This window comes from Hylaeus volcanicus, unplaced genomic scaffold, assembly GCF_026283585.1.
Source record: "Hylaeus volcanicus isolate JK05 unplaced genomic scaffold, UHH_iyHylVolc1.0_haploid 12126, whole genome shotgun sequence".
NCBI lineage: Eukaryota > Metazoa > Arthropoda > Insecta > Hymenoptera > Colletidae > Hylaeus > Hylaeus volcanicus.
Window position 1 is genome coordinate 168,364 of NW_026533094.1, and position 21,535 is coordinate 189,898.

Below are 21,535 nucleotides of genomic sequence, written 5' to 3' on the forward strand. Positions count from 1 at the left end.
TAAAGTGTAATAAAATAGTCTCAAACACAATGACCATTTCGTACTATAATTAAAAAGATTTCAACTAAAAATTCCCTTTTGTTTTTTTTTTAAACAATGTGTGATTCAAAACAAGTTGAGACCAAAAAACGAATTGGTTTTTTTTTTATAATATCACACGAAAACAAAGGTATTGTTTGCGTCACAAAGCATGGTATGCTTCTGAAGAGTATCTGTGATTGTTGCAAAAGTGAGTTTTGTACCACGAGGATACAAGGCTAAACACGAAGGTAACATTATTTCAAATAATTTTTTTAATTGAAAAGAGAAAGGCCATTCTATAATTACAGATCCATCCACAACAAGGTAGCGGTTTTTTAAGAGTTCCTCTACAGAACATGCTTGTTGAAGTGTTTCAAGAATTAATGATTTCATCGCGGTACCATCGACTAAGAAAAGCATACAAAATAAAAATTCAACATTACGGTGAAGTTAAAAAATCCTTTAGTGCTTGTTAACGTACAGTATGTTTTAGCGATATACGTTCGAAAAGCCGAATCTAAAGGACTTGACCGTATAATGCCGACCCGGCTCCAACGTGTCACCAGAGAATATGGTTTGACGGGTAAATTTTTTAATTGATTGTCGAACATCTGCATACGTCCCCATAAAATCTAAAAGTTACAAAAATCATTCATTTAATTTTTTTTATTTATTATTTATTTTGATCGTTTACTTATAGTTTACGAAGAAGCTTGGCTAAACTCTAAGTAAAATGTTCACTTTACAAAATAAAATATTGCTTAAAGAAAATCACGAAGGAAGCAAAGTAGCAATGTACATTCATTGTCACGAAGAAATGTCGTTTAAAGGAAATGCTCTAAGTATATGCAAGAGTAGCTACATTGTATACAGTCAAGGAAAAAAAAATATTGAAAACTTAATCTAGGGTTCTAAGTCAAGGCGTGAAAAATAAGCCATTCTACAGATAAACAAGTTAACGAGAACTTACACTATGACCGACTTAATGCCGCGTCATGGCGAAACAATTACATCATTTTGCTAGGTAAAAATACTCGAACATGAACGAGCTTACATCTGTATTATGAATGGTTTCTTGTGAAGGATTGTCCTCGAGAGTAAGGGAGTAACAATGCAATTCAGTCGTTAAATAGAGATTAACAGTAGCCTTTGTGTCTTTGTTGAAAAGTTTTGGATAAGAGTGAAGAATTAATCGAAAAAGGTTCGTACACCAATCTGTTACCAATGTTATGTATTGTCCCATGGTTTCCTTATTGTGAATATCGCATAAACAATCTTCATTAGAAAATGTTATGGTTGCTTTAGTCTACAAACATGAAAAGAAGTATTAGAAGGACTCATTAGAGTTCAATATGAAATATTGTTTGATGCGCAAATTGAACTTGATTGATACCACAGTTGCAAGACGAACGTACATCAATAGTATCTGAATTCACTGAAATGTGAGAGGCTAATGCGTCAACCCGAATATGTGATTCTTTTACTTTTATATTGGTATACATGCTAGAAACAATTTGTAATATTTCCTTTTCTATTTTGAATACAAAAAAATTCGATTAATATGAATTGAACAAAGTGCGATCTTCTTACCAAGAGTTATCGGTTCATCAACTTCTCTATTCTGTTCTGTTTGAACCTCAATAGAAGACGGATTTAAATGACTCGTCTTTTGCTGAGGTACCTTTAAATAAATTGTAGGGAATTGAATTTTATTTTTTAAAGTAGATGAAGGCTTGTCATAGTCCTTGTTTTTAAAAACAACATTCTTATTGTTGTTTTCTAGTAAATCATGAGAACGTATTGTGGAATTAAACGATTGCTAAAACCACATAAGAAACGAATGAAAAAAAAACATAGCTTGAATGGAAAGAGATAAACAAAAACGTTATTTGACTGACGTACAGGGAGTGCATTGGTATTGGGTTGGTCAGGCAACATGGATGGAAAAGATGAATCACTTAATTCAGGGGTTTGTTGTTCAATTAAAGGTAAATTAAGGGAGTTAACGAAGGGGTGCGATAAGTGAGAAGATCCAGAATTGGAAGAAGGTTGTTCAACAAGATTGATGCCAGGAATCCATGAATCAGTTTTGACACTACAACAGTTTTGGAACAAAACACAAAACAGTAAAGCCAAAATTGGATTTCGATAATAGTTGGAAATAAAAATTTTTAAATTCATTCACTCAAAAAATTGTCTGTTTTTTGTTATAAAAAATAGTTTATTAAAAAGAAGGAGAAATTTGAAGAAAAAACACATTTAAAGATGAGCCCAAAAAAGCAGAAGCATAGCGATATTTTGTAAAAGTTAAAGCAATGTATAACAGTTATTTGAACTTTTTTAAAACGTATTATATATTCATCCTTAATACAATTTTAGAAAATTGCAACACTCTTTTATTTTATCATGTTTTGAAAAGAATTTACATCATTCATGTACATGAATCGTTGCAATACTTGATCTAGGTTTCTATTTCTGTAGCAGACAAAAGGACTTTTTCAGAGTTACCTTTGAATCATGAATTTTTCTATCTTTTCATTTACAACTGTTAAAAAAAATGATTTCAAGCATGTCACTTTGTTTTAATAAACAACAAAGTCATGATTTTTTTTAGTTTTTCGGATAAAATAAAGTGAATTTTCGACTCGATTACCTATTTGTTAATTTTTTCTTTTTCTTTGAAAAAACAAATGCTAGAACGATTCTATTCAACACCATATAGTCCATGGCTTGTTTGGATGGGTATTGGATTTTTACGTGGTTTAATTCGATGCCCTTTAGAACAACCTTTTGATGCTATTAAAACCAAGTGGCAAGCTAATCCTTTAGCTTATAAATCGCTAGAAGAGATTGTAACGAATATGTATAAAGACGGAGGGTGGAGAATGTTTTATCGAGGTTCTCTCCCCAATACTATCAGGTATACTGTACGCGATACTTACAGGTTTGTTTGAAAACGTACATTTTGTATATTTCTAAGTTTGTTTGATTTCAATTCAATCATGTTCTACAGATATCCCCTACTTTTATTGATGCCCGATTTATATAGTTCTACAACCGAACAAGTGACAAGCGAGTGCATGCTCTTATCAAAACATACATTTCTATATAAAACTCTTTGTGCTTTAATACTCTCAAGTGTAGAAGCTTTTTTGACTTCTCCCTTGTACGGCATTTAGATACTCTTAAAGCGACCTGTAAAGTATTTCATTGATCTCCTTCTGTTGCATTAGAGAGCGAATCAAAACCTTACTGATCACACGTTCCAACACGAGTCGTTCGTCTTTATACTATTTGTTTAGGCGATCTTCACCACAATATTCCCTCTTCCAACAAAGTATGTCCTCATCCCTCCAATTCAGACATACATTAAATAGGATTCGATATATAATGTCTGGGTTCACACCCTTATGGGCAAGACAATTTGTTAGCTGGGTTACATACTTACTTACAGATGCCCAGTGTAAATCCTTTTTACGTCACATAACACAAACGACTCAGTTAAACTTTATATCTTTAACTCTTACAGCTTGCATTGGTAAGACATAAAAACGATTCATTTCCCTAATAACTAAAATGTTTCTTATCATTTCAGTAGGAATTGTGAATACATTAATTACAATGCCTTTTGATGCTATTAAAACACACAGGCAAAAATTCATACAAAAAAACAATGTAAAAATGTCTACATATTTTCAATCGGATATTGTTTCAATTTGGAAAATTTATGGTTTGAAAGGTTTTTATGTTGGGTTTGGTTTGCGTTTATGTCAATATTTTTTAAATGCAATTATAACTGTTCCTCTATTAGATTATTTGGAAATGCAAAAAATGACCTTTCAGTAATGTTTTTTTTTTTTGGAAAACAGTGTCAACAAACAAATGGCATTCTTTTTATATAAATGACTTTGTACTATCACGAATAAACTATTTTAATTCAACATTACAAAAAAAAAGGTATTCAGTAATTAAAAAAATTACAAAATTAAAATAAACGCTCAATTCCTTCCGTCTTAAAACAACTTTTTAAAAAATAGTTTTCATGGTAACATATCTATTCAGTAGTTAGTAATGATTGTATATACTTCGAAAATTGTTAACACAAAATTTAGATTTTTTTCTTAATCTCATGTAATGTTATCATTATATTGTCAGCGAAATGGTGACTGGAGCGACAATACATATTTGACTCGTCGTGCGCATAAAAAGGAGCCAAAAATTTCATTTTGTAAAAGGGGTAATCTAATAAACATTGTTTTTTGTTTCAAAAAAAAAAAATTCAGGCATTCTTCGTCTGAACATCGTGTTACCGCCGCATTCTACTACACTTAAAGTGCAGAACCACACAGTTACAATAGAGTATTGTACTATCCAATAGAGTCTATTATTCTTTATTTCATGTGAAGCACTAAAATACATAAGAATACATTTTCCGTGTTAAAACTTGTCAGGTTATAACACATTTAATTATCCATCGACATTTTTTTTCTTTTCAAAGCAAAATACCTATGCAGAATGATCGTTTCAGTGATCCTCTCTATTTTTCGACTGGTTCGAATTATTCTTTTGGTTTAACGTTGCTTTTTTTAAATCTACATTTCCCCATATGTGTTTTCTTCAAGTTATTGTAAATAAAAAAAACTTACTTTTTTCTTAATTCTTCTTTTAAGATTTTCATTCGTTCATCAATTTCTTCATCGTATGTTGTCGTATTCAAATGTACAGTCAAATCTGTTTGGTTTCCTTCAACTTCGCTTTGCCCAGTTGTCATACCAACTGCCTGTCGTGAAGAAGGGTTTACCAGTTTTGGGTTTAATAAAGACACTAAGCCCGTTTTAAAAACACTATTAGAAACATTTCCTAAATCTTAAAAGTTTTCGTTTATCCTTGACTCTTGTATTAAAATCTAACGTTCCTCTTACCGGGCGGTTCGGAAGAGTCCTGCTTGGCGTCATGTGAGCTCGAAGTACTCAAATGAGTTTCTACTAGTTTCCTGCCTAGAAAAGCATGGAAATGAATTTTTTGGTAACATTATGATAACTTTAATTAAAGCATCAAAGTATGATGAGTTCACCACAACATAACTTTTCTTTTTCGCTTTCTTCTCGTTGAAATAAAAGTTTATTACCTTTTGATGTTTCATCTGTATGTCGACGCCCATTTAACGGTGATGGTACAAACTCATAAGGATTAATTTTCATTCCACCTTCTGTATTTTGGTTTAATGCCATAAGATGATGGTGCTTGTTGTATGGATGACCCTCCTTTGATAGTTGGGCCTCCTTATTTTTATCCAAAGATGTATGTGGGGAGGTCGGGCAGTCACTATTTTTTAAAAGGCTTTCACTTTGCTCATAAGTAGGATTGCTACTCTGACTAGATAAGAAACAGAAACTAAGACATCGGTAACGTGAAATGTTGATGTTTAATTAACAAATTCATAGAGAATTCGTTTAAAATAAACATTCATTTTTAAACCAAACCTGTAATGATTGGTCGCTCGATTTTGTAATGTGTCCTTTTGTAACGCTTTACTAGGCAACTTGTCATAAGGAACAGCAGACAAAGAACGACGTGACGTTTTCAAATTCATTTCTTTTGAACTAAAAGACCTTTCCCGTTTTGACCGTTTTCCACGGTCTGATCGATACGACACCACCACATGACGTTGCCGTTGGCCTTGACTTCTTAATAACTTGTCTGTGGAACCATCATTACTTTTCAAAACTCTCTCATCGTTCGATTTCAAATCCTTATCGTGTGTTGAGTTATTACTACACGCTGATCCCAGACTTTTAGAAAAAGGATCGCGGCTACTTTTGTGTGTTTCAATAGAGAAATCACGAGTACGTTTTTCTGAGCAAGGATTTTCATATTTCTCTAGTGAACGTTTATGCCGTCTTTCAAAAACATGTGAAGAAGGTTTTCCTAAAGAATATTCACGATGCCTTTTTGATGAATACCCCCGTTGTCTTTTAAACGAAGATTCCCGATGCCTTTCCGGAGAGCGAGCTCGACGCCTTTCCAGTGAACGAGCTCGACGCCTTTCCAGTGAGTAATCTCGCCGCTTTACTAGTGAGCGAGCTCGACGCCTTTCCAGTGAGCGACCACGACGCCTTTCCAGTGAACGACCTCGACGCCTTTCAACTGAAGGGTCTCGACGTCTTTCAGGTGAGTAGTCACGACGTCTCTCAGGTGAGTAGTTACGACGTCTCTCAGGTGAGTAGTCACCACGCCTTTCAGCTGAAAAATTTCGACGCCTTTTAACTGAATGACCTCGACATTTTTCGGTTGACCGACTATTACGCTTTTCGGGTGAATGACCACGACGTTTTTCGGTTGACCGACTTGCACGCTTTTCATGTGAATGACCTCGACGTTTTTCGGTGGACCGACTTGCACGCTTTTCGGGTGAATGACCTCGACGTTTTTCGGTTGACCGACTAGAACGCCTTTCAAGTGAACAACTTGGCAACCTTCCGGGTGAGCGACTTGAACGCCTTTTAGGTGAATAACTTAGCAACCTTTTGGGTGAGCGATATGAACGCCTTCCAGGTGAAAAACTTGGCAACCTTCTGGGTGAGCGACATGAACGCCTTTCAGGTGAACAACTTGGCAACCTTCTGGGTGAGCGATATGAACGCCTTTTAGGTGAACGAATAAAACGCCTTTCGGGCGAACGGCTTGAACGTTTTTCTGGTGGAGAGTCACGGTACTTTTCTATTGAATACCTATGTCGCCTGTCTTTTGAACGTCGGCGTTTTTCTAAAAAAGAAGCAACGTGTTTTTCTAGCATGGAACCATAATGCCTGCCTGTTGCGCTACTACGACGCCGATGTGATGAATGCGCGTAACGCCTCTCAAATGATCGACGTTTCCGTTTTTCCATTGAGTCGTTACAACGCCTTTTTAAAGAATCTGCCTCTTTCTTTTCAAAACAATCTCTACGACAACTTTCAATTGATTCGCCCAAACGCCTTTCCACACAATCCTGGCGACGTCTTCCAACCGAAGTTGAAGGGCGTCTTCTCACTGTGTCTCGAAAGCGCTTTTCTGACGAGTAGCTACAACGCCTGATTTTAGATAAAGGAGAAATGTTTATTTTTCATTTAAACCCCCATTTGCACTACTACCTTTTATTGCTATTGGATCTTTTTTTTTCATAAGAATAACCAGCATCATGCTTCAATGTGCTTTTACTAGACATGAATTTACTTGAAAAATAACGAAAAGAAATACATACTCGGAAAAACTACATTTGCCAAGATGCGCGTTTGATTCCACGGCAGAATCGCATTTAGAATGACCTTTAAACAAACCCAATCAAAAGTCTATTTGAAAAAGAAGTAAAGTGTTATATAAAAAAAGCATACTACTAGACTGTGGGTCTCCATCCAGTGTCGCCTTTGCCGAATTCAAAATTTTTTCTTCTTGTAAACAAAAACCAGACTGTTTTCTTTCCTGATTTAACGATTTGGAAGCCAAACGATCAGCCAATGCTTTTGCTTTAGATATCTTTTCTTGTAACTTTAATTTATTCAACTAAAAAATAGTTAGCATATATACATTCTGTTTTACGCTAGAAACTTTAAATGAGTAAACGAACTTGTTGATAGGCAACAGGAACAGGAACGGAGGGAGGTAAATTGAAACTAACATTATCTGGTTCTCGTAAAGTTACTGTAGTTTTGGCTCGCGAAATACTGTATGAAATCAAAGAAAATTTGTACAAAAAAAAAACGTTTCATGAGTGAAAGGCGCAATATGTCTACCTACATTAATTCGTGTGAATCTATTGTTCTAGAAGAAATTGATAGATTTCTAACAGCATCAGCCATTTCAGTAGTTTTGAACTCTATAAGCGCAACACTAGAACGCCAAACTTGAATAGAAAGTCCATTTGTACTTTTTGAAATTACGTACCGTTTTCCAAAATCTGAAGCAGCACCGTCGATTAAACGATTATCAACAACCTCAAGAGTAAGAGCATGCTCTTCTTTAACATGGGCAATCAAGTGATCAATGATTTCCCGTAGGGTCCAAATTTGAGGTAGATTGGCTACATGAACAGTACGGGTTAATTGCTGCTCTTCTGTTTCGCGTGGAGGGTAATCATAACCTAAAAAGTAAAAAAAAATGTTTACTTTTATAACCGTCCTCAAGCATATTCAATTATTTGTAATTATTAGGTGTACCTAAACTGTGAGATAAAAAATGATCCGGACAAGAATCCGTTAAAGAAGATGTTACACCTAATAAATTTATAGAAAGGTAAGACCACTTTTTTTAAAATTGTTACTTCAAATATATGTTGTAAACATTTTACCTCCATAGCCCCAAGAAAGTAAAGGAGGGCGCAAGGAAGCTTGGATCGTAGGATCGATGACTGTGATAACCAAAGGGACTCCAAGAAGACTTTGTCCGTTTTGTGACGTAGCTGCTGTTACTCCTGAAGAGGTACGGAAATCCACCTGACAATAACGTTGCGCTGTTCCAGCAAACCTATCATCAAAATACATAAATCATTAGTGTCTTCAATGTATTCGTGCTGATGAAATCAATTGATAAAATATATACATTTTGAATTCAATACGTAATATCTCATTGGGATCAGGTATATGAGGCGTAAGAAATTCTCGTACAATGTCAGTCGTTAACAGAGGCGATAAATTTTTGAGAAAAACACTGTTAGATAAGATATGGCTTGACATCAAGACTTGGCTCTTGAAAAATCAAGATAACACAGAAACACAATTTATTATGCCTAAGATTTGTCAAATTTGATGAACCGTGTTATATAACACAGGTAATTTATTTTTTAAATAGTTTTCTGATATTTATAAAAAGTCTCACCAATATTTCAACTCCAATGTTAATGTTGCTAGTTTTGCAAATCTCTAATTTCTCTTATCTTTCTTATATACACTGTTCTCAAGAACATTGTCACTACCTTTACAAGAGTATCTAAAGGGTTGTGTTAGCTCCTTTTTACAAAGTCAAAGAAGCATGCCATGTTTACTGCCCCAAGGAACGAAAGTGTCACCTTACGGCTTCTTATAGGCAAGACCAAGATCCTGATTGAGTACAAATAGTTTATTCTACTTTTTTAACCAAATGTAGTGTCAATCTACTTTTTATTCTAACCTCTACAACTTGATCCAAGGTTTCGTTGGTTTCGTTTAAAGAAATAATTATTTTAATTTAAACGAACATAAAAGAAAGTGGTTTAAAGTAGAAGTCACCGTGTTTCTGTCATTTGCTTTGTTGATTTGCATACTAACAAATCAATTAAATGTTTCACAACAATGAGTATATTACACTATATTTAATTTATCAAAGGGCCTTGTTTTACGGAATTCAAGAGTGTAATTCGAAACGCTTTTAAAGCATTTAGTATATTACGTGCACTCAAAAAAATAATAACTAGTACACATATAAAGCTTTTTTGATTTATTTAATACGAGGACAAGGTTGTAAGAGACCGTACTCATCAAGGTGGCAACTGTTTTTAGAATCGCTTACGTTCATGAGAAAGAAAGTATGTCATTTGAATTAAAAAAGAATTAATGAAAAGACAATTGTATACCTGACTTGTATAGCAGACTTTTTAAAAGTTTTCTTTAACATTTTTTTATCATTAAAAAAGTTTTTACAACGCTTTGAATCGATGGGTGTGGCTATAATCGTTAAACGGCGGATTTAAAGAGAATGGCAGTGCGAAAACCCCCTACCATAACACTAATAAAAAGTCAATGTGTAGAAACGGAAACCTTGTTTGTACAGAAGCAAAATTATTCAGTTACTTATACTGAGTTTATTAATGTTAATGCAGCAATGACAATCCCTACAGCCTGACGTGTCTGCTTTATGACTGAAGAAAAGGAAGCTTATTAAAAAAAAAGAAATTATTATAGAAAGTAATATCTTTACATAAAAATTTGGGAATTTGGTGGTAATAAATGAAACGAAGTTATAGTAGAGATAAAAATTTATGAGTTTTTCTATTAAAGTAACGGTTATTTGATGAGTGTAAAAATATTTTCTTTACTTGATCTTATAGTCATAAAACTTAATAAATGTTAGTAAAAAGAGTTTATAAAAAGTAAATTGAATGATTTGAAGGGTAAAATTTACAGATAATTTAAAAAAAATTGACGGTGTTACATTAGGTAACTTCACTGATCAGTCGAACAGTTTTACGTGCCGATTTACCAGTGCGAACGACGAAATTGATGATGCAAACAAGTACAAGTCTTTCATCGAATTTGTTTCGCTTAGTGGAGACAGTGGGGTTAATAACGGATGGTTTGAAATTATCAGTTTATACATTGGGAAATGAAAGTTTTATTGTAACAAGTTTAGGCCGTTCATACTATGTTATGAACACATCGCAGCTTCGCATAGTTTTTCGTTCCAGTGTGTTTGAAGATACGATATCAGCTATATATAGTTCGCAAGAAAATATATATTTAGGTTTTAAGAATTCTTGTGACATTCATGTGTACTATCGTATATCATTTTTGGGATGTCTAAAAGGGCATCGACATTCAGTTAAAGGTTTTTTATGTTTAGGTTCCTATTTGATTAGTTGGAGTGACTTTGAAGTTTTTGTTTGGAATTTAAAAAGTCTTTCTTTATACGGAATAATAAAAGAATCCAATGATATATTAAATGAACGCAAAATAAGTGTAATCCTTCATCCTGAAACATATATAAATAAGGTGATTATTTGCTACTCGACTCATTCTGATGTGGAATTTTGGAATTTTAGCTCGTTAAAATTAATTCATACATTTCAAAGTGTGTATAGTTTATTAAAAGCATCTTGTGGTATTACTGCGATTTGTACAACAACGGATCCTGATATTCTTGGTTTTGGGTGTAAAAATGGTAAAATTTTTTTACTTGATATTCAATCGGATAAAATTCTTGTGCATTTTGAGAATTTCCCTAATACAACAGTTTCAGTCACTTCATTAACATGTTGTACGGATGAAAATAACTCAAAATATGGTATTCTTGCATGTGGTTGTTCAAACGGTGATATAACATTTTGGAATTTGTACGATAATTGTTTACTTTATATTCTTGAATCACCTCATGGAATTCATGCACCTATAACCACATTAACAGCAATAGAGAAGGAACCACTGATTGTTTCAGCAAGTCATAGTAATTCCATTATTCTTTGGGTCTTTGACTATCACAGAAATAATGAATTACCACGAGAATTAAGATCGCGTAAAGGTTTTTGTTGTCCTATAACGTCTTTAGAATTTTACGATCCTAATGGAAAAGACTTGCTTTGTTCAGGATATTTAGATGCTTGTTTTTTTGGTTTTATTAGTACGTTTCAACAACATCAAAATTCAATTTTCTCGCAAAAAAAATCTTTACATAAAATAACTCAAGGATGGAGAAAGCCGTTAAGTCATTTAACAGAAATGACTTGTATGGCTTTTACGTATAGTCGCCATTATGATTGGCCAAACATTTTAACATGTCACAAGAATTTATCATCAGTAAGTCAATTTTTTTTTTTTGCTTGTTCCATTTTTTTTCGAGTCATCGGACACGCTCGAAAATGCATGTCACAAAAAAAAATGTTTTTTTTGTTGTTATTAGGTGTTTTTATGGAGTGCTCATGATAAAATCTTAGTTTCTCGTACATTCAACTTACCAGTAGAAAAACGACAAGTTTTAAAAAAATCTCTGGTGGCAACAGCTGTAGCTATAAGTCGTTGTGGTCAATATGCTGTTGTCGGATATCACGACGGTAGTTTACATAAATTTAATGTACAGTCAGGTTTGTATCGTGGGGAATTTCAATCATCAGTTGAAAAAACTCACAAAGGTTCTGTTACTCAAATTGAAATTCTTTCTCATCATCTCGTTTTATCCCTTTGCAATACAAACAACGATTGTTGTTTGAAAGGTTGGGATATGCGCACCTGTCAATGGAAATATAACATTTTGTTAAAACAATATTTAAAGGATTATGAAATGTTACAATGGAATGCTATTCGTTTTAACTGTTTTAATACATTAGTAGCCATCTTATTACGTTCAAATGATAGACAAACGGATAACAGTACAAAACATTCACAAAATGACATGGTTTCTAAAGAAAAACTTATTGTTATAAGTCTTGAAACTTTTCATTTAGTTCGAGATGTACCTACAGTGGAAAATGATATTATACATGTTTTCACAACAAGTTCAAATGGACGCTGGATTGTTTACGCTACAAAATACAAACCTTACCTTTATGTTTACGATTTATTATCCAATTCTCTTATAGATTGGATTGATTTTGATTCGCCTGTTCTTTGTTTAACATTTGATACTTCAGATACTTTTTTATATTTATGTTTAAAACATATGAATGGTTGTATTTACGTTATGGGAAATAAATTCATTTTTGATGTTGGACAAAAACATCCCGTATTGAATCCGACACCTCAAAAACCAATTAAAATTACCGAATGCCAAACGTTATCCATTCAAAATCAAACTTGTAATGATTCTCTTGTCCCTATAAAATCTTCCGAAATGAATAATTGTTTTTTTTCACAAAAACCATTAATTCAAGGGTTCTTAACTTTATCAGGAATGTCATTTAATAAAATTGAATCGATTCTTTATTTAGATATCATCAAAAACCGTAATAAAATTCAAAATACGACAAATAAAAAAAATCAACTCACCAAAGCTACTGATGTACCCTTCTTTTTACCTACAATGTATGAAGGAAATCAATTAAAATTTGAAAAGTTGGAAACCGATGCAACAACTGATAACATATCACATTTTCAAAAAAATTCATCAGATGTGAGTTCATTGAATGTCTCTGAACTTCAAAAACAATTAAAGCTTTTTAAGACACATATTAATCCAAAAATAGCGCATTCAATTCTTACCAATTACTTTTTGAAATTATCACCATCTGCTATTGATTTAACATTATTAAACATTGGAGAACTCGCTGGTGGCAATCATTCTGATTTAATTGATATGTTAGATTATTTTATAGCTTCCGTTTATTCACGTGAAAATGTGGACTTTATTCAAGCCTTACTAAATGTTTTCATGAAAAAACATTCAAGTAGTATTATTGAAATTCTACAAACCACTGAAAAAGATCTTTTACCCTGCTCCGAACTTCTCTATGAACGTTTACAAAAACTTCGACATATTATAAAACAAGATTCAGAACCTTTTGAGCTTCAGTGTCATCAAATGTCCAGTTTTTTTAAATTTCTTACACACACACAATTTTAAAAAAATAATTTTTTTTTTTTTTAATAACACAATAAAAAAGTAAATAAAAATTGGTTAAATAATATTCACTGAACTTGACAAAGCTTCTTGTGGTTTATTAAAATAAGGTTTTAATGACCATTCTTCTTGAGTATTTTTCATTTCAAGCGTTCCCAATACAATACGATAGACTTTTAATGAAAATCTAATTATGTAGCATTAATGGAACGAAACGACAAATGTAACATTTTAACATACCTAGGCCCTACTTCACTTAGCTTTACATCTTTTTTATCAAATTTTTTTTTTTTTTTCTCATTATCCCCTTGTTCTTTTGTCGCTACTGAATTATGAGTAACATCTTTTAAAGTGGCACCAATTTTTTCATTATCCTGTTCTATCAAAGTATAACAAAATTGTTTCAATTATAAGGTTTTTCTTAAATGTACGTTTAGCAACTTGAGATCTTTGATCTTCCCAAACGAAATGACGAAAATGAATCACATCATGACGATTAATAAAAGTTAGGACTCGTGTTGTTGTCGGCGAAGCTGGAGGAAATAAATGCTTTAGTACAGTAGCCACACGACTACCTAAAATACGTTCAAGACAAAAAAAGAAATAAAGATTAAAAAAAAAGGAAAAGAGCTTGTTTTATAAATAGAAAGGGTAACTAAAATTGGGTGTACCTAAAGTCGATGTGAAATTATCAAACACCAAATGAGGAAAGGCAGTAGACATGGGAGGTGGTTTATTAGGTAAGTCATGTCGTAAAACAACATCTTTTAAAGCAAAATAAACTGTTGGCCCTAAAGGCATATGACTTATAACTAATCCATCGGGAACACCTCGATGTTCATGCACTATGACAATATCTGAAATGCTGTTTTTTTGAGATAAATGAACTAAATCTTTCATAATATAACTTCCTCGATTCAGTCGATGAGCGTTAGGAAAAATTAAATTCAGTTCTTTGACGAATTGCTGTAAACGATTTGAAGGATCCCGAGATGTTGTTAACATAATTTTAGGATCTTTTATACCTAAATCACCAAAGTTTTTTAAAATTCCATTTCATACAGCAAAAAACAAATCAATTCATTTTCAATGTACCAGCATAAGCGTATTCATCATCTATTGATGAAGTTGGAGCCAATGTTCGACTGTCTGTTAATGATAAAGCGTTACGTTGCTCATATTCGAAATCTCGTTCTGACGCAGAAAGTATCTAATGAAAACAAACCACAAAACAATTAATGCAAGAGATCAATAGAGAAAAGAATAGAGAATTATTTTCAAAATAGAATTGATTGACCTACTTCTCCATTTTCCACAAGTCGTTTAACTTTTTCTCTTCTTTCTCTTAAGGCATTTTCTTTACTTTCAACTGTTTTTTTTAATAAATACTCTTTCCGCAACCTAACATTACGCCGTAGCATCTTTAAAAGTCCAAATTATTTCACACGTCTTGGAAATGGTTTACCTGAATCTTCTTTTTACTTTTCTGTCACAAAATAAGAAACTGACACACGTCAAGGGGAAAATTTTTTTACTTTCGAACGCATCAAATGTAGCTACTTCACTCAATTCACTTTTTTTTCTTCTTTACTTTATTTGACGTGATACTTTCATACCAATTTTATGCTTGAAACGAAACTTTTTTTGTATTTCATGATGCTTTTCCCAATTGCATCATGTCGAGATACTACCCGACATTCTTTATTTTTATTTCTTTTACTGCACCAACTCCAAGTTTGAATGCATTGTCTGTATTGTGTCGACTCTTAGCTTACCGTAAAACAGAGCTTGCCATTTTTCATTGGTAAATGTGACAGCATAAGGTATCTTTACAAATTTCTTCTTTTAGCTTAAATACATATCTTTGAAAACAATACTCAAAAAAACGATTATTGCATAACCTACCTTTACACTACTCACCTTTAGATTGATAACCTATCCCTCTAAAAAACAATAAATAGCACGAAAAGTTGTCTGCATTTCTAAGCGAGGTATTCGGATGATGCAGTAAAAGCCTAATGCTAAAGTTATTCTAGTCAATTTCTTTTTTTGAATTAATAACGTTTTAGACTACCATTACAAAACTAAAATGGTACTACGGTTTCGTGGATGATGTGCTGTAATGAGAAAATTCAAGATACTTTCTTTTTCTTTTTGAATTATTAATATTATCTTAAAACAAATTAGCACTATTTTAATAATATTAACAATAAAATTTAGAATTTTAGCTTCCATTCTGCAAAAGTAAGGTCACGAAAAAAATTGTTTTGCAATTTCCCGTTTTATCAACTTGTTTTATAAAAGTTACAACCAGTGACATATAGTAACGTTAAAGAAAAATGTTCCATTTTATTTTCATGTAGACTTTCAAAAAAACAACAGTCTTCGTTTCAAACCTTTAGAAGAGTAAGGTAAAATACGAATATTTATTTAAGTAAAGGAAAACGTCCAAAGGTTACAGCACTAAACGAAAAACATACTTTACAAAAATTTGTTTTGAAAATGACATTGATGAATGAATGTGTGCTATAGTCAAATGCTCAATCTAGCAAAAGGCGAGAATGCATGCATAATTTTTGGGTGACCACTTATGCGTGTTTTTCGATGCCCGTTGCAAATCACAATCTCTTCCTTTTAATCGCTTGTTATCGATTGTATTTTTTGAAACGAAAAATACCGTTTTTCCTTTGTATACAATATTAATTTTTTACTCTCGTTTGTTGTTATAAGTAAAAATTATGGCGCCGTTTCAACCTTTTATTACGACTGACTGCTTGATATTTTTCTTAACAACTTTTTCATCATATCATGACTCGGGAACTATAGCTATTTTTAAGTTAAGGTTAACCGCGTTTTGTAACGAACCAAGCTGCACAGTTACGAGTCAGGTGTTCACTAAAATGAAAATGGTACTAAAAAAGCAAAGAACGAACGTTTTTTTTTTTTCTGTTCACTAACTGAAAAAATAATGGAGATTTTACAACTCCTACTTGAGTCCTCGTTAATAGACACTTTAAAAAAATAATTGTTTAATAGCTCAAATGTAGAAGGTATTTCTCTTATGTTTGAGCGATTCAGGCAAAATCAACAATCCAGCTTTGCAAACGAGAACAATAAAAAGGAAATTTCTGATACCTCCCGTTTAAAATGCTGATGTTAAAATTGTTCACAGACATTGATTCAATTTGAATTTTATGTATTGTATGACCTTGATAAAGTGACAAATGAATTTACCGTCCTACAGTTTTGCTGTAGCCACACTCATGGTTTTTGAGTAGAGAAAGCGGTGTTTTACTTCAAGAACAAAAGATGTTTGGTCAACAATTTTTCGTAGTTTAAAATTTTGGGTATTTAGGATGGAGAGACATTGAAGGAAAATAAAAAGTATTTCGAAATGATGATTGTGTTATGAGCTACTTCATTTTTTTGATTCGTGCACGTATGGATGTTTCAAATTTTGTCTAGTGGTAGCGTGATTTTACACAAAAGAGAGCTCTAGGAGAATATCAACGGTTTTCATTGACTTTCGTGTTTTAAAAAAAAACTGAAAAAAAAAAAACTAGGCATGTACATACTCAAAAATTCTTCTCATGCATTTCCTTATTTATAAACAATTTTTATAATAAAAGCGCGAAAACCTGTCAAAATCTTTGACATGCGATGACTTACCGTACGCGTCTTTTCATTATTTGTTATACACCATATGAACACGAAGGTAAGACATTTTTGCACTTAAAGAAAAAATTTGTATTATGAACGAAACAATCACAATGGTTTTCAAAATGCCTTTTTTTTTTAAATGACGGCAACGCCAAAATAATTTCGACCTCCATCTGAATCAATACATCTCCTTTTTCTATAACATATATTATTCTTGAGTTTTGACTAGGAATTCAAACACACAAGCGTCATCGTAATGTTCCTATGGATAGCTGTACACTTGAAGGAATGAAAATTTTCCATTTGTCGACTCTTTTGACAGAATTTTTTTTTCAAAACTGAAAAGGTTAGGGTCGCACAAGACAAAGTCCAATAGTTTTTTCTTACACATGGCAGATCACAAGACAGATTTCCCTTCATTTAAGTCTACAATCCTTTTCTTAACAAAGACTTGTAAAAAGTCCGAAAAGATGGTACTCGTCATCCGATTGATGGCAAAGCAATGGATGACCCATTCCTGAAAAAATTTCAAGATTATTTATATTTTTAAAAAGAATTCATTAGTATCGAGTCATACAACTAAACTCTTGTTTATAAATAATTTTAGATTTGAAAAGTGAAATAATTATAACTTATTTTTTTAGCCTCTTGTTTTCTTTACTAATACAATGTCGCATCAAGTCTCTTCTCGCTGTATTCTCAACAGTTGTTCTTACTCTGTTGTACGGAAAGTATCTTGAAAAAGCTTCATAGCTGAAAAAAAAAATGTCGATACACTTTTAAAGCGTTAAGTGAAATAACGTTTAAGTAGTTTTTTCCAAAACCAGTGTGTTACCGTGCAGCGCTACAGATAAGCCCAGTAGTGTAGTAACGTTGGTTTGTTTTTATTGAAAGTAAGGTGGTCAATAGGAAGAAACAAAATAAATGAGGTTTTTGTTCAAGTATATACCAAATTTTTTTTTTGAAATGGATTGTCTTTATGATTTTCAATAAACACATTTGAGCATAACAAGGACTGTTCGAAGTACATGTGTAAAACATGTTTCTATACTGAATTTGTTTCTGGAAAACAATTTCCTCAATCAATATCGTTAATACATAAACAAGAATTTCTTTTTAAAAAAGATATTCTTCACTTTACGGCCTTATATCAATTTATCTTGTTATAATTTTTATTTTACTATTGTGTGTTAATGAACACATTGAACGGCCTGGAAGCTTTAAATTTAATATTACCAATAGGTTTTGATCATCTCGCTCCTGGTTTTCACAAAATATCAAATAATCTGTTTTTATCGACGAATGAGGATGTTGAAAATCCCTGTAAAAATTTGTCTCACGCAGACAAGTCGATTCCTATGAATGCATTTAAACCGACTGGAAATGATATGAAAAATGATTTTCATTCACCATTAACGGACAAGTCGAATAATTTAAAAGGTTATAATATATTATATGAGTTACGACGCAAAACTGCGGAATTTCGTGAAGGTATGTTTCAATCCATTTTTTTTTTAATCCTGGTTTCACTTCATATAACATTTTGATCTTCATTTATGGTTAGGGTACATTAACTGGCGTCAATTTAAACCTAAAGGAGCGCGTGGAGAAGCTTCCGATGTTTTTCATGATGTTGAAGAAAAACAAATAGAACCTTCGTTTATTCAACATATCGCATCCACGTCTAATGACGGTACCAATGATATAAACGTAAACCACGTTGCTGTGAAAAATACATTGGTTAGTAAAGTATATTTTAAATATTTGAAGATTTCAGGAATGTTACTTGTTTATTTTTTTTCTTTTTAGACATCACAAGAGCCGCCTCTCACCTCACCTTATGAACGAGATTCGCCTTTCTTATCACCATCAGCAAGTTCACCCATTTTCGGTGACGCCTTAAAAAAAGAAATGATTTCAATGAAAACACCTAGGACCGAAAAGCAAACTTCTCTTATTGATCTATCTGAAGAAAGAACTGAGGATGATAAAGATAAGTGGCTTCGTTTTTATTACAATCCTTTCACTCCTGCTAAAGAACAAGGTCAACTTTCCGTGAATTCTAGAAATTTAAAATACTTTAAAGAAAGACAAAACAATTCTGTGCAAATTCCTGAGTATAATCGAGATGTTTCAAGTATTAATCGCTGGATTTTACATATAGGAGTAGGACAATTTCATCGAGCACATCAATTAGTTTATATGGATGAACTTTTAATGCAACATGACTTGAAAAAAGAAGAATCTTCACATTCACTACGCGAAAAATGGGGCTACTGTGGAGTTGGATTAACCTGTTATGATAAAAAAATGAAGATCTCCTTAGAATCTCAAGATTTTCTATTCACTGTTTTGGAACGAAGTAATAAAAAAATTGCAGCTCGCATTATAGGTTCCATGTTTGACTATTTTCTTGGATATGAAGATCCTTTTAAAGCTTTTAAATATTTAACATCTGCTGATTTACGAATTGTTAGTTTAACGATAACGGAAAAAGGGTACTGCCAAGACGTTAGTGGGAACCTGGCTAGTAATAACCCTTTTATTCAGCATGATCTTTTACTCTTAAAGTCGGTATGTGCTTTCACTTGTGACGCCTCGTACCGTAGTCTTTTCTTCTTTTATATCTAGAAAAATCTTACAAACTTTCAATGCCCTAAAACGGCTATTGGATTTATTGTATGGGGATTACGAGAACGGCGATTACGTAACATGGAGCCTTTCACAGTATTATCGTGTGACAATCTTCCAGACAATGGACATGTAAAATGACAGTCATTTTTTTTTTGGCATTTCCTGAAAACATAAAAGTCTTTAACTTTTAATAATTTTTTTTTGTGTTTTCTTTTTTGTCTCTCTCTTGTTTCTTGAGCAACACTTTCATTTTCAGCGAATTGAATGTATTTTGACCTTTTCAATGATTGCAAGTCTTTTTTTGTTTAGGTAGCTAAAAAAATGGTGTTATCATTTGCTACACTTTTGGATAAAGACTTAGCCACATGGATTGACACTTGTGCAAGGTTTTATTTGTGAAACTGCGACATTTATGTTTTAAATCCATTGTTTTTACGTGTTCAGCTTTCCAGCCACAATGGTGGATCGTATTACTCCTATTGTAGCAGATAATCATCGTGAAATTTTAGAAAAGGATTTTGGTATTTTAGACGAATGGCCCGTGGTAACGGAAGTTTTTCATCAATGGGTTATTGAGGTGCGTATGTTGTCGTCAGTTTGATTTTTTTCTTTGTTTGGGATTTTTTTCTATCAAAAATTCAGAACACTTTCCCTCAAGGGCGTCCTCCATGGGAAAACGTAGGTGTTGTTCTAGTCGAAGATGTTCGTCCTTTTGAATTAATGAAGTTAAGATTACTTAATGGTGGTCATTCTGTTTTAGCTTATTTATCGTATTCGATGGGTTACAGGTACATAAAACAAATGACTATATTTTATGTTAACATATGCACTAGATTTGTAGACGATGCTATAAGTGATCTACATATTTGCAGCTTTCTACGAATGTATATGGATGAAGTGACCTCCACCATTCCAAGTTTAGTTATCGATTTAGATCATTATAAAGAGACCATTATTGAACGATTTGGAAATCGCCTTATTAAGGACGCCATTTCCCGTATTTGCGAAGACGGTAGCTCAAAATTTTTTAATACACTAAGAGATGCACTAATGGTAATCCTTCATTGGTTATGAAACGAACACATTTTTAAAATAACTTTATAAATGTTTTGATGCGTGTAGCAATTAATCCAGGATCAACGGCACATTTTATGGAGTTGTCTCGGTGTGGCATCCTTTGTAGTCTTTTTGGCCACCGCACCTTATGAACATATTAAGGATGCCAATGTAAGCTACTTGAAAAAAAAAAATTTCCTCAAGCAAGCATTGTTCTAATAATCAACATGAATACAGAAAACAACATTAGTAACACTTTCCAGAAAAGCGTTGACTGAGCCACTTAATTTCGAGCATACCCGAGACGTCGTCAAGTACGTTCAGACTAGGCCCCACTTTTGCAGCAACATTGTTTCCCGTCTGTGTATAAATTCTAGATGTATTTTCGGTGAAGAATTAGGCACCAATGTATCTTTTTTACATCAAGTTGTTTTCTCATTAATTGCATTAAAATATAAATCTGCTCAAGACATTCTGAAACATGGTGGAGTGTTTCCATCACTTTTCGCTAATCATTTAGCTTCTGAAACGAAATTAACAAATTTAGTGAAATATGCTTTAGATGATGGCACATGACAAGAATCCTGAGCCCATGCGTGAACTAAATACGTGATTCAGGTGGTGTTAATCAAAAACCTTTTTTTTGACATTCCAATTGTAAAAAACTTGAATTTCGGTTTTACGAATATTTATCATTTTAAAAGGTGTTTTTAAAAAAACTACTTAATTTTCTTTAATAATTCATTACAAAAAATAAATACACGTAACTATATAAAAATCAGACATTTTAGAAAAAAAATAAAAGAAAAAATGAGTCTACAAAAGAAAATGAAAAATGCTTTACTTTTAACTACCTCAAAGAAACGATATGCCATCCCTGTATCTT

The 21,535-nt window shown here is 32.7% G+C and overlaps 6 protein-coding genes and 3 long non-coding RNA genes across 21 annotated transcripts; 5 read left to right on the forward strand and 4 right to left on the reverse strand.

Moving 5' to 3' along the window:
• Positions 1-5: 5 nt before the first annotated feature.
• On the reverse strand, positions 6-2,763 carry LOC128882650 (uncharacterized). Of its 3 annotated transcripts, XM_054134346.1 has the most exons (7): positions 2,675-2,763; positions 1,924-2,116; positions 1,612-1,840; positions 1,437-1,552; positions 1,076-1,327; positions 503-653; positions 6-428 (listed from the first exon to the last, which is right to left on the reverse strand). In XM_054134346.1, exons 1-7 carry the CDS (start codon positions 2,746-2,748, stop codon positions 154-156), a joined length of 1,290 nt encoding a protein of 429 aa, XP_053990321.1. In that variant the 5' UTR covers positions 2,749-2,763; the 3' UTR covers positions 6-153. The 3 variants fall into 3 exon arrangements, with proteins under 3 accessions (XP_053990321.1, XP_053990322.1, XP_053990320.1); XM_054134347.1 differs by lacking the exon at positions 2,675-2,763 and having other exon boundaries at positions 503-632; positions 1,924-2,386; XM_054134345.1 differs by lacking the exon at positions 2,675-2,763 and having other exon boundaries at positions 1,924-2,386.
• LOC128882657 (uncharacterized) lies at positions 135-1,429 on the forward strand. Of its 3 annotated transcripts, none has more exons than XR_008458491.1 (7): positions 135-269; positions 330-345; positions 391-465; positions 515-604; positions 722-1,045; positions 1,105-1,222; positions 1,306-1,429. It is a non-coding gene; the product is annotated as an uncharacterized LOC128882657 (long non-coding RNA). The 3 variants fall into 3 exon arrangements; XR_008458492.1 differs by having other exon boundaries at positions 155-269; positions 330-465; positions 722-863; positions 929-1,045; XR_008458490.1 differs by having other exon boundaries at positions 155-269; positions 330-465.
• On the forward strand, positions 2,538-4,446 carry LOC128882651 (mitochondrial glycine transporter-like). Of its 3 annotated transcripts, none has more exons than XM_054134349.1 (6): positions 2,538-2,965; positions 3,035-3,187; positions 3,255-3,559; positions 3,617-4,066; positions 4,177-4,258; positions 4,305-4,446. In XM_054134349.1, exons 1-4 carry the CDS (start codon positions 2,712-2,714, stop codon positions 3,865-3,867), a joined length of 963 nt encoding a protein of 320 aa, XP_053990324.1. In that variant the 5' UTR covers positions 2,538-2,711; the 3' UTR covers positions 3,868-4,066; positions 4,177-4,258; positions 4,305-4,446. The 3 variants fall into 3 exon arrangements, with proteins under 3 accessions (XP_053990324.1, XP_053990323.1, XP_053990325.1); XM_054134348.1 differs by having other exon boundaries at positions 3,617-3,978; XM_054134350.1 differs by having other exon boundaries at positions 2,538-2,941; positions 3,617-3,978.
• On the reverse strand, positions 4,265-8,994 carry LOC128882647 (serine/arginine repetitive matrix protein 2-like). Of its 5 annotated transcripts, none has more exons than XR_008458484.1 (16): positions 8,875-8,994; positions 8,599-8,744; positions 8,348-8,523; positions 8,217-8,273; positions 7,945-8,140; positions 7,798-7,890; positions 7,628-7,724; positions 7,395-7,563; positions 7,265-7,328; positions 7,155-7,220; positions 5,505-7,094; positions 5,150-5,397; positions 4,944-5,018; positions 4,668-4,887; positions 4,528-4,613; positions 4,265-4,429 (listed from the first exon to the last, which is right to left on the reverse strand). XR_008458484.1 is itself a non-coding variant. In XM_054134333.1 (16 exons), exons 2-16 carry the CDS (start codon positions 8,730-8,732, stop codon positions 4,580-4,582), a joined length of 3,171 nt encoding a protein of 1,056 aa, XP_053990308.1. In that variant the 5' UTR covers positions 8,733-8,744; positions 8,875-8,994; the 3' UTR covers positions 4,478-4,579. The 5 variants fall into 5 exon arrangements, 4 of the variants coding, with proteins under 4 accessions (XP_053990308.1, XP_053990307.1, XP_053990305.1 ...); XM_054134333.1 differs by lacking the exon at positions 4,265-4,429 and having other exon boundaries at positions 4,478-4,613; positions 5,505-6,786; positions 6,835-7,094; XM_054134332.1 differs by lacking the exon at positions 4,265-4,429 and having other exon boundaries at positions 4,478-4,613; positions 7,155-7,214.
• On the forward strand, positions 7,427-9,046 carry LOC128882658 (uncharacterized). Of its 2 annotated transcripts, XR_008458494.1 has the most exons (7): positions 7,524-7,544; positions 7,605-8,001; positions 8,058-8,147; positions 8,211-8,292; positions 8,356-8,478; positions 8,636-8,827; positions 8,907-9,046. It is a non-coding gene; the product is annotated as an uncharacterized LOC128882658 (long non-coding RNA). The 2 variants fall into 2 exon arrangements; XR_008458493.1 differs by having other exon boundaries at positions 7,427-8,001.
• A 1,220-nt stretch (positions 9,047-10,266) lies between these two features.
• Positions 10,267-13,302, forward strand: LOC128882689 (WD repeat-containing protein 36-like). Its single transcript, XM_054134415.1, has 2 exons — positions 10,267-11,543; positions 11,647-13,302. Exons 1-2 carry the CDS (start codon positions 10,401-10,403, stop codon positions 13,300-13,302), a joined length of 2,799 nt encoding a protein of 932 aa, XP_053990390.1. The 5' UTR covers positions 10,267-10,400.
• LOC128882696 (U3 small nucleolar ribonucleoprotein protein IMP4-like) lies at positions 11,737-15,094 on the reverse strand. Its single transcript, XM_054134423.1, has 8 exons — positions 15,075-15,094; positions 14,765-14,884; positions 14,601-14,700; positions 14,395-14,509; positions 13,971-14,324; positions 13,731-13,874; positions 13,540-13,678; positions 11,737-13,486 (listed from the first exon to the last, which is right to left on the reverse strand). Exons 1-8 carry the CDS (start codon positions 15,092-15,094, stop codon positions 13,357-13,359), a joined length of 1,122 nt encoding a protein of 373 aa, XP_053990398.1. The 3' UTR covers positions 11,737-13,356.
• A 642-nt stretch (positions 15,095-15,736) lies between these two features.
• LOC128882690 (uncharacterized) lies at positions 15,737-17,952 on the reverse strand. 2 transcript variants are annotated; one of them, XR_008458504.1, is made up of 2 exons: positions 17,795-17,952; positions 15,737-17,712 (listed from the first exon to the last, which is right to left on the reverse strand). It is a non-coding gene; the product is annotated as an uncharacterized LOC128882690 (long non-coding RNA). The 2 variants fall into 2 exon arrangements; XR_008458505.1 differs by having other exon boundaries at positions 15,737-17,735.
• A 97-nt stretch (positions 17,953-18,049) lies between these two features.
• LOC128882617 (uncharacterized) lies at positions 18,050-21,232 on the forward strand. Its single transcript, XM_054134269.1, has 11 exons — positions 18,050-18,450; positions 18,524-18,699; positions 18,769-19,533; positions 19,591-19,722; positions 19,903-19,979; positions 20,038-20,170; positions 20,236-20,381; positions 20,427-20,646; positions 20,716-20,820; positions 20,887-20,963; positions 21,027-21,232. Exons 1-11 carry the CDS (start codon positions 18,153-18,155, stop codon positions 21,223-21,225), a joined length of 2,328 nt encoding a protein of 775 aa, XP_053990244.1. The 5' UTR covers positions 18,050-18,152; the 3' UTR covers positions 21,226-21,232.
• Positions 21,233-21,535: the final 303 nt, after the last annotated feature.